The sequence below is a fragment of the Parus major genome, chromosome 22 (assembly GCF_001522545.3).
Source record: "Parus major isolate Abel chromosome 22, Parus_major1.1, whole genome shotgun sequence".
Taxonomy (NCBI): Eukaryota; Metazoa; Chordata; class Aves; order Passeriformes; family Paridae; genus Parus; species Parus major.
Window position 1 is genome coordinate 2,875,192 of NC_031790.1, and position 9,037 is coordinate 2,884,228.

General features: G+C 58.4%; 3 protein-coding genes across 3 annotated transcripts in view; 2 read left to right on the plus strand and 1 right to left on the minus strand.

Moving 5' to 3' along the window:
• SLC18A1 (solute carrier family 18 member A1) overlaps positions 1 to 3,541 on the plus strand; it is a 12,631-nt gene extending 9,090 nt beyond the window's left edge. The window contains exons 9-14 of the mRNA XM_033519395.1: positions 44 to 139; positions 1,580 to 1,658; positions 1,744 to 1,795; positions 2,370 to 2,433; positions 2,514 to 2,633; positions 2,716 to 3,541. Coding sequence (XP_033375286.1) covers positions 44 to 139; positions 1,580 to 1,658; positions 1,744 to 1,795; positions 2,370 to 2,433; positions 2,514 to 2,633; positions 2,716 to 2,999 — 695 coding nt within the window. The 3' untranslated portion in view covers positions 3,000 to 3,541. The remainder of the gene's footprint in view (positions 1 to 43; positions 140 to 1,579; positions 1,659 to 1,743; positions 1,796 to 2,369; positions 2,434 to 2,513; positions 2,634 to 2,715) is intronic.
• A 333-nt stretch (positions 3,542 to 3,874) lies between these two features.
• Positions 3,875 to 7,790, plus strand: MAK16 (MAK16 homolog). Its single transcript, XM_015648616.3, has 10 exons — positions 3,875 to 3,998; positions 4,306 to 4,355; positions 4,551 to 4,660; positions 4,910 to 4,974; positions 5,295 to 5,446; positions 6,047 to 6,101; positions 6,218 to 6,292; positions 6,672 to 6,785; positions 6,938 to 6,994; positions 7,210 to 7,790. The coding sequence occupies exons 1-10, from the start codon at positions 3,984 to 3,986 to the stop codon at positions 7,396 to 7,398; spliced, it is 882 nt and encodes a 293-aa protein (XP_015504102.1). The 5' UTR covers positions 3,875 to 3,983; the 3' UTR covers positions 7,399 to 7,790.
• The window catches only part of TTI2 (TELO2 interacting protein 2), a 3,511-nt gene continuing 2,232 nt past the window's right edge, over positions 7,759 to 9,037 (minus strand). The window contains exons 6-8 of the mRNA XM_015648659.1: positions 8,617 to 8,760; positions 8,044 to 8,206; positions 7,759 to 7,894 (exon numbers count right to left, since the gene is read on the minus strand). Coding sequence (XP_015504145.1) covers positions 7,814 to 7,894; positions 8,044 to 8,206; positions 8,617 to 8,760 — 388 coding nt within the window. The 3' untranslated portion in view covers positions 7,759 to 7,813. The remainder of the gene's footprint in view (positions 7,895 to 8,043; positions 8,207 to 8,616; positions 8,761 to 9,037) is intronic.

A 9,037-nucleotide genomic window follows, 5' to 3' on the forward strand; every position in this document is an offset into this window, starting at 1 on the left:
TTTCCCCCGTTTCTCCCATTTCTCCTGTTTCCCCCATTTCCAGGAGCCCTGTGTTTCTCCAACATGGCTGTGGCCATGCTGGAGCCCACGCTGCCCATCTGGATGCTGCAGACCATGTGCTCCCCGCAGTGGCAGCTCGGTAGGTCCGTGAGCTCCGGAGAGTTCAGAATCCCAGAAAAACCCCCCAAGACCCGTCGAGTCTGACCTGTGGCTGATCCCAACCCCGAGCACTGAGTGCCACATCCAGGAGCTCCTTGGACAATTCCAGGGACCAGGATCTGTCCCTGCCTGGGCACTGCGGGAGGGATTGAATCATCTTTTACATCACTCAAAAAAAACCCCAAAAAGAAACATCTGCCCTCCTGCCTGTGCAGTGAGCAATCCCAGGCTGGGCACGGCTCCAATTCCAGCTGGAAATGTCCTCAGTGGTGGCTGCTCTGCTCTGTTATTGATAAAATTGTGTGGAATTTGCTGGCCAGCAGAGCAGTAACGGGGCAGGGAGGCAGCGGGGTGCCCTGGGAGCCCATCTTCTGCAGGGCAGGGAATGGGATCGTGCTGGGCTGGGATCGGGGACGCCAGATGGGCTCTGCAGAGGCAGCTCCGAGTGAGATGAGGCTGTTCCCAGCACCCCAGGCAGGGCAGGATGGGCTCTGCTGATTGCCAGCTGCCCGGAAAATGGGATGTGGAGATAACAAACGCCTGTGTTTGCTGCAGAAACAGCCAGGAATGGTGATAAAACCCAGGAATGACCCGGGGGGTGCCCCGGGCTGCACTTAGATCCCAAATTGGATTGCAGGCTTCGAGCAGGGGGCTGGAATTGCTCCTGATTGAGTTATCCTCAGCAACAGCCAGGCACTAAAAGCTTCCCCAGAGCAAGGAAGGGCCAGGGGAAAGCGGCACCCGGGGATCCTGGCAGTGGGAGAAGGGACAGAACCCAGGGAAAAAGCACTCAGAGCTCCCCCGTCACCACCGGAGAAGCTTCGAGGTGACTTAACAGAAGAAAATCCCAAATATATTCCTTAAGATGTTCAGGGAGCTGAGATTTGAGAGGAGTTTGGGTTCAGAGTTCGACACCAGCCCACCCCCTCTCACGAGCTGTTCTAAACTCGAGGGGCTTCTTTATCCTGTCTCCTTCTCCCATAATTGTGGGGAAAAGAACCCAGAAGAGCTTGGGCTAGACCTGCAGGATTAACCACGTGCTGCAGCTGTTAGAGGAGAGGAAATTAAACACAAATCAGCGTGTTCCAATAAGGAAGCTGTCCTGGGGAAATGGAGCTGATCACTTTTATTTATTGTCAGCAGGAGAGGATATGAAAAATAAACAACTGGTACAGCAGCAGGGAGAGCAAATATTTAATTCTGAGCTACATAATGATCCCCGAGCTTTTTACCTTTATTCCTCTTTATTTAGTGAGGGAAAAGGTGGAAAGGTGGAACAGGGAGAAACTGTGACAGGAGATGTTCACGTGCCTGGCCTGGCTCATGATACTCTCCAAATGAGGCTGTTGGGGAGCGAAAATCTGTGCAAATCTGTATTTTCTTGGGCACGAGACACTTTTCAATCATTTCTGTCTCTCAGGGATGGCGTTCCTGCCTGCCAGCGTCTCCTATCTCATTGGCACCAACCTCTTTGGGATTCTGGCTAACAGGATGGGCAGGTAAGGGGGATATTAAAGATATCAGCCCAAATTTCAGCACGTTCCGCTCGAGGCTGAGAGCTCCTGCGCTGTTCTCACGTTGCAGGTGGCTGTGCTCCATGATTGGAATGGCTGTGGTGGGAATCAGCCTCCTCTGTGTGAGTAGCGCTGGGGAATCCGAGGAGTCTCCGCAGGGATTTTCATGGTCCTGCTCAGGACCAGCCACCCTGCACCTCCGGGTGGGTTTTGCAGATCTAGGAAAGGTCTCCAGATCTTAAGGCTGAGAGATTTGGGATTGTTTAGCCTGGAAAAGGCTGCGGGGTGACCGAATTCTGGCTTCAGGTGCAGGACTTGAAGGGAGCCTGCAGGGAAAATGGGGAGAGAGGATTTACAGGGGATGGAGGGACAGGACAAGGGGAAATGGGTGGTAGAGGGGGACAGAGGGCAGGGTTGGGTGGGATATTGGGAAGATATTCCTTCCTGTGAGGGAGGGGAGAGGCTGGGATGGAATTCCCAGGGGAGCTATGGCTGCCCCTGGATCCCTGGGGGTGCCCAAGGCCAGGTTGGAGCACCCTGGGATAGTGGAAGGTGACCCTGCCCATGGCATGGGGTGGAACAGAAAGAGCTTTGAGGTCCCTTTCATCCAACCCATTCCGTCATTCCATGATTCCAAGCCCTGTGTCCCACCTTCCCACCTCCCACAGCCTCTCACCTCCTCTCTCTCCTCTCCAGGTCCCCATGGCCACCAACATTTATGGGCTGATCGGCCCCAACGCTGGCCTGGGCTTTGCCATAGGTAAGCCAGGGGTGCTGTGGCTGCTCCTGGGCAGCTCCCCGGGGTCGTGGGGACTGAGGAGCCCCTCGTGCCCCGGGCAGGAATGGTGGACTCCTCCATGATGCCCATCATGGGCTACCTGGTGGACCTGCGCCACACCTCAGCCTACGGCACCGTCTACGCCATCGCCGACGTGGCCTTCTGCATGGGCTTTGCTGTCGGTAGGAGGGCTTTACTCGCGGTGTAGCTACTCAGGGCGTATCTCCCCGGTGTTTTGTCCCTTTCTGAGGTTTGGGTTTGCAGGTCCCTCCACGGGCGGGGCGATTGTGCGAGCCCTGGGCTTCCCCTGGCTGATGGTCATCGTTGGGGTGCTGAACGTGGCCTACGCCCCGCTCTGCTGGCTCCTGCGCAGCCCCCCGGCCACCGAGGAGAAGATGGTCAGTCAGGGGCGCTTTCCTGGAGTTTCATATCCCAGGGATTTGAGGGAATTGGGAATAAATTTGCCAGGGGTGGCGCGTTCTGTGTTGGGCTCTATGCCGCCCGCAAGCACGGACCAAAAAAACTCAGATAAAAGGAGGAAAGTTTAGAGGGTCCTTCCCTGCACTCACGGGAAAAGTCTGCTTTGGCTTTTCCCGCTGTGATAACGCTCCTGTTAACTGTTCAAAGTAATGGTTATTTTTACTAAAGCACCATTTCTGCTCTGCTTCACCCAGGCCATCCTGAGGCAGGAGTGCCCCATGCAGCCCCAAAGCTGCGCCCCCGGGGAAGCCCAGCGGGAATTCCCGCCGGTGGAGGCGGAAAACATGGAATAACCAGGGCAAGGAATGCATTCCCTGCTTTGGAGTCAATATTCTGCTTACAGAGCATGGATGTGGCCAATTGAGCCGTGTCAGGCTGAATTTCCAACCTCTGCTCCAGCCATCCATTTAGCGAAGCCGCTGTGGGACGTAACGCTGGAATCAGGTGGCAGTGAGGATGTCACTGCAATGTCACCGCTCCTCTGAGGACACTAAAAACCCTTCATTTGTGTCTGGCTATAGTCTGATGTATTGTGCTATGTCTGTGCTACTCCTGCGTCCTTCCCAACATACATTAAATTCATTTATTCGTTTGAAGACCTCTCAAGAAACTGAGCTGGGAATATGGTTTAGAATTAGCCAACAAAGCCAGTTAGATCGCTGTATTTAATGCGGTGCTGCACACGGGGGTCTCAGAAGCTCTGAGGAAAAAATCAGGCAGAGAATCTCCAGTTTCCCCCAGGGCTCCAGAGTACAGAATTAACCTGTTCCAAACACATCGCTCGGGGGCCCTCAGGGTCTGTTGGAGTAAGGGTCGGTTTGATCACCGCCCTGAGGGGGCGCGGCCCCGCCGCCATGACTGCGCGGCCCGCCCTCCTTCCCGCCCTTTTCCCGCCCTCCTTCCCGCCCTCAGGGCCCCGCTCTCGCGAGACTTCGCGCGCCCCGCCCCTTCCTGTAATGGCGGCACCCTAGACCGCGCGGCCGGGACCCGCAGTCACCACTGACACCGTCACTGCCTTCTCTGTCACCGCCGCCACCTCTGTCACCGCCACCATGCACTCGGACGATGTGAGTCCGACCGTTCTTTGGGCCCCGTGTCAAAGCCCGCCCCGGCCGTGCGCCCGCCCCACGTGGCCGGGGGAGCCGTGTCCCCAGCGCGGCTGTGGCTCGAGGGGCACAGAGGGACCGGGGGTGTGAACGGGGACCTGGCAGCAGCCGATGTGCTGTGCCTGCGCTCGTTGGGGCATCGCGCTCTCCCTGCCCGGGGAGCACCGAGAGAAGCCCGATGTTTGCGGGGTGTCCCTCAGAGCCCCCCGAGGCTGCCGGGGCCGGGTGAGGGCTGTCCCGGTGTGACACCCGCTGTTTGTCCCCGCAGGTTGTCTGGAGCATGCTGGGGAACAGGCAGTTCTGCTCCTACAAGATGACGTGAGTTTTGGGGGGCTCTGGGGAGATTCAGCAGGGAAAGGAGGGGGCACACATCTCGGGTACCCCCCAAACCCCAGAGTGCCATCTCTGTGCCACCACGGCCGCCTGTGAGAGTCACAGAGGGTGGGCAGAGCTGCGGGAGCAGTGGTGTCTTCCTGCTCTTCCCTCGTTAATTCCTTGTCCCCCTTTTTCCAGCACCAAAACGCAGAATTTCTGCCGGAACGAGTACAACCTGACGGGGCTGTGCAACCGCTCCTCCTGCCCGCTGGCCAACAGCCAGTACGCCACTGTCCGCGAGGAGAAAGGTGGGAATTCCTTCCTGGGAAGGGCGTTTGGAGCCCCCATCCCTGGAGGTGTCATGGCAGTCGATGCCTGGATGTGGCACTCGGTGCCCTGGGCTGGGATCAAGGTGGGCACCAAAGGCTGGATTTGATCTGGGCAGTCTTTTCCAGCCTGGATGGTTTTGGGATGGAGCCCGTGGGCAGGGAGGGGAGGGTGGCAGTGCCCGAGGGCAGCTCTGGGGAGCGGCTCAGGGCTTTGTTCCCTGTCCCCAGGTCGCTGTTATCTCTACATGAAGACGATTGAGCGGGCAGCGTTTCCCCGGCGCCTCTGGGAGCGGGTGAGCTCGGGGACAGTGACAGCGGCTCTCTGTCCCCACGGAGGGCAGCGAGGCGAGGGAACAGCCCCCAGCTGGGCCAGGGGAGGCTCGGGGTGGACAGCAGCAGGAATTTCTCCATGGAAAGGGTGCTCAGGCCGTGGAACTGCCCAGGGAGGTTGGGGGTGCCCATCCCTGGAGGTGGCACTCAGTGCTGGGGACAGGGTGGGATCCACCTTGGAGGGCTTTTCCTTGATGATTCCCTGACTGTGGGAGCGGTGCAGCCCCTCCCAAAGGTTCCTGCTGTGTCGTGCTCTGTCACCAGCCCTTGCCCTGTCCCTCAGGTGCTGCTGAGCAAGAACTACGAGAAGGCTCTGGAGGAGATCGATGAGAACCTCATCTACTGGCCCCGCTTCATCCGCCACAAGTGCAAGCAGAGGTTCACCAAGATCACGCAGTACCTGATCCGCATCCGCAAGCTGACCCTCAAGAGACAGTAAGGGACACGGGAAGTGACCATGCAAGTGACCACTGCTGGCTTCTGGAGCCCCTCTGCTGGCTGCTGTCACTGCTGGGACACAGAGCTGGTCCCCGTTTTCCTGAGGGGTTTCAGGTGGATCTGGCCTGGAAGAGCTGCAGGAATCCAGTGTAGAAATGCACTGAGGGAATGTCCTGTGCTGGAAGGGACCCACAGGGATCACTGACCCCAAATCCTGGCCCTGCACAGACCCCCCAACAGCCCCTGCTGGAGCTCTGGCAGCCTCGGGGCCGTGCCCATTCCCTGGGGAGCCTGGGCAGTGCCAGCACCCTCTGGGGCAAGAACCTTCCCCTAAAATCCAACCTGACCCTGCCCTGGCACAGCGGCAGCCCTTCCCTGCTCCTGTCCCTGGCACAGAGCAGGGATCAGAGCTGTCCCTTGGGAGGAACTGCTCCTCCTGTGGCCCCTCCAGACCTTTCCCCATCCTCTGGACGCTCTCCAACACCTTTAGATCCTTCTTCCCCTGAGGCACCCAAAGCTCAGGCCGTTCCACACGCTGGGAATGCTGCAGCTGCTGCTGCTGGAGGCTGTGACATTCCCAGTGCCTGTTCCCTGCAGGAGGAAGCTCGTGCCGCTGCGCAGGAAGATTGAGAGGCGCGAGAACAGGCGAGAGGTACCGATGGCCCCATGTCACCTGGTGTCACCTGGTGTCACCTGGTGTCACCACTGCTGTCCTCGCTGCTGTCCTCGCTGCCCCTCGGCCTCACACAGCTGCTCTGTGTTCCCTAGGAGAAAGCCCTGATTGCTGCCCAGCTGGACAACGCCATCGAGAAGGAGCTGCTGGAAAGGCTGAAGCAGGACACGGTGAGGCTCACACCGAGCTCACACTGCTGCCCCTGGGGGCGTGGGGAGTGCCTGGCACCCCAAAACACGAGGGCTCCCCAAAACACAGGCAGCCCCAAAACATGAGGCCTCCCCTCTGGTGTCTGGGGAGCCCCAAAACACGAGGGCTCCTCTCTGCTCTCTGCACAGGAGCCCCAAAACACGAGGGCTCCCCTTTGTTTGGTGCCCAGGCAGCCCCAAAACACGAGGGCTCTCCTCATCTTCTGTGCAGGAGCGTGGGGTCAGAGTTGGGAAGGGGCTGATCCACACCTCAGTCTGAGGCTGCCCCGTGCAGCCTTCCAGTGCCCCCCAGCCCAAAGTCCATCTTTCTCCTTATGGAAAATCCCAATTTCCTTTTCAGTATGGAGACATTTACAACTTCCCCATCCACGCCTTTGACAAGGCCCTCCAACAGCAAGACGCAGAGAGCGAGAGCGAGTCGGATGCAGAGAGGGAAGAGGATGATGATGATGAGGTAAAGCTTCCAGCCCTGCCGTGGTGCTGAGCTGGGCTGCTCCTTTCCTGTTGGCTGAGGAGAGCTCAGGACAGCTCAGAAAAAGCTCGTGGTGGCCTTGGTGGCTGTTCCATGACACAGCTCAGTCCCTGCCTGTGCTGCTTTGCTTGCAGGACGTGGACAGAAGGGAGTTTGTGGAAGCAGAGGAGAGCGAGCTCAGCGACTTTGAGGTGGGTGAAGCACCAGGTACAAAGTGAGGCTGAGCTGCTTGGGCACCTCCACCCTCACGTGTCTCTGGGGCAGCAAAATCAGAGAGGTGCAAGAGAATTGTGCAGCTCCTCTGGAGCCAGGGAGTGCGGAATGGGATCGAGGTGATTTTGGGGAAAGAGGAGGTTTAGTTACACAACCTGCTCTGACATCACTCTGGTCACTCAATTTTCCTCAGGACATGGATAAGTTGGAGACAAGCAGTGAAGAGGAGCAGGAAGAGGAGGAAGAAGTGGAGGAGAAAGCTCCCCACTCCAAATCTAAAGGGAAAACACCCCTGAAGGGCCCAGCCAGGAGAAAACGTCGCTACATTGAGATAGAGTACGAAGGGGAAACAGAGCCAAGCAGCAAGACAAAAGCAGCCTGAGGCCCCCTGATCCCATTTTGTACAGACTGACAACTCCAGATGTGTCACCAGGGCCTGACTCCACCTCCACCCCTCACAGGACCCTCGGGAACTGCTGGTTTCATACTCCACTCATTTTCTGCAGCAGCAGCAGCAGAGGGGTTTGTGTCCCAAGCCCAGTGGCTGCAGTGAGTTTGTACGACTGGGTGAAGCCCAAAGGAACATCCCCACCTCCTCTGCAACCACAAAAGCTCAGCCCAGACTGGCCTGGGGAGCTCTGCTGCTCTCTGCGAGGCTGGAGGAACCTCCTGTGGGCCTGGGGGCAGCTGGATGTGTGTGGGGGAGGTGTGGGGCTCACAGGTGGGATGAGAATGACAGAACTCTTAAATAAATACAAGTTTTATTGTACAAAAGGGGGTGAGCAGTGTCAGGCACCTCAGGTGCTCTCCTGCACCTTCCTGAGGCATTCCCGCACGCGGTTCTCCTCGCAGCTGCTGTGCACCCCTTCCAGCAGCACCTGCAGGGGAACAGCAGCGTTCCCAGTGCCCTGGCGCTCCGCTGTGGTGTCACCCACCCTCCCCTGCGGAGCCCAGCACAGGCTGACCCCCCTCAATCCCACATCCAGCCATTATGGGATGGGGGAAATGCAGAATCCTGCTGCCTCACCTTCACCTGGCCCTGGGAGCAGCGATCCAGCAGGATCAGGCACTGGGTGGCCCTGTGGAGCAGGGCAGCTCTGACGGGTTCAGGGGTCGGGCCCCGCTCCGTGTGAACGTCCCAGAGCAGCCTCAGCAGGGCCTTGAGCAGCACGGGGAGCCTGCAGGGCATCCTGCAAAGGGAAACACCTCATCCCAAAGCCTGCCCGAGCCAGGGGACAGCACAGCCTGGGGCTGCTGTGGGGCAGGACTGGTGCCAGGACAGCCCTGGACACGCAGGAGCCTCGGGATGCTGTTGGGAATGGACCCAGCCCAGTCCACAGCACAGGGCTTACCCCACAGTGATTTAATTTGTGCTTTTGGAACAAGCACAGGTAGGAACAAAATGAGGACCCAGCTTTGTTTTGGAGCCAGGTTTTTGAGAAATGCCAGTGGGTACTTCCTGGGACAGATTCTCCCTTAGGATTTCAGGGCCTTTTCCTCAAGATAAAGTAACTTTGGGCCTTAAAGTGGAAACACTCAGGATTGGAATGAAGCATTCATGCCAGGACAGCTTTTCTGTGTGTAATCCCCCCAGAGGTACCTGGGCCAGGCGTGCTCTATGGTGCACTGCAGAGTCTCCAGGATTCCCAGTCTAGCCTCCTCCTTGGGGCCATCAGACACCTCCAGGTAGCCCAGGATGACTCGCTCCAGCCTCTTCAGGTGCCTCACAATGAGGATGCCAAGCCTGGAGGCACAAACACACCCTGAGGAGGGAGAGTAGATACCCCTGGATCCCAAAAACACACCCTGAGGAGGGAGCATGCCCTTGGATACCAAGGGTGGGTCCATCCCTGTGCTCTCTCCTCCTCGGGAAGATGGGCAGGGCCCCAGGAACAGCTCCCAGCCCCTCAGGAAGGACCCCAGGAACTGCTCCCAGCCCCTCAGGAAGATGGGCAGGGCCCCAGGAGCAGCTCCCAGCCCCTCAGGAAGGTGGGCAGGACCCCAGGAACAGCTCCCAGCCC

Excerpts from the sequence above, each read along its gene's own strand:
- MAK16 (XM_015648616.3), top strand. Across the intron at positions 4,975-5,294 it reads CCCGGCGCCTCTGGGAGCGG|GTGCTGCTGAGCAAGAACTA; the intron begins GTGAGCTCGGGG and ends CCTGTCCCTCAG. Across the intron at positions 6,293-6,671 it reads AAAGGCTGAAGCAGGACACG|TATGGAGACATTTACAACTT; the intron begins GTGAGGCTCACA and ends TTTCCTTTTCAG.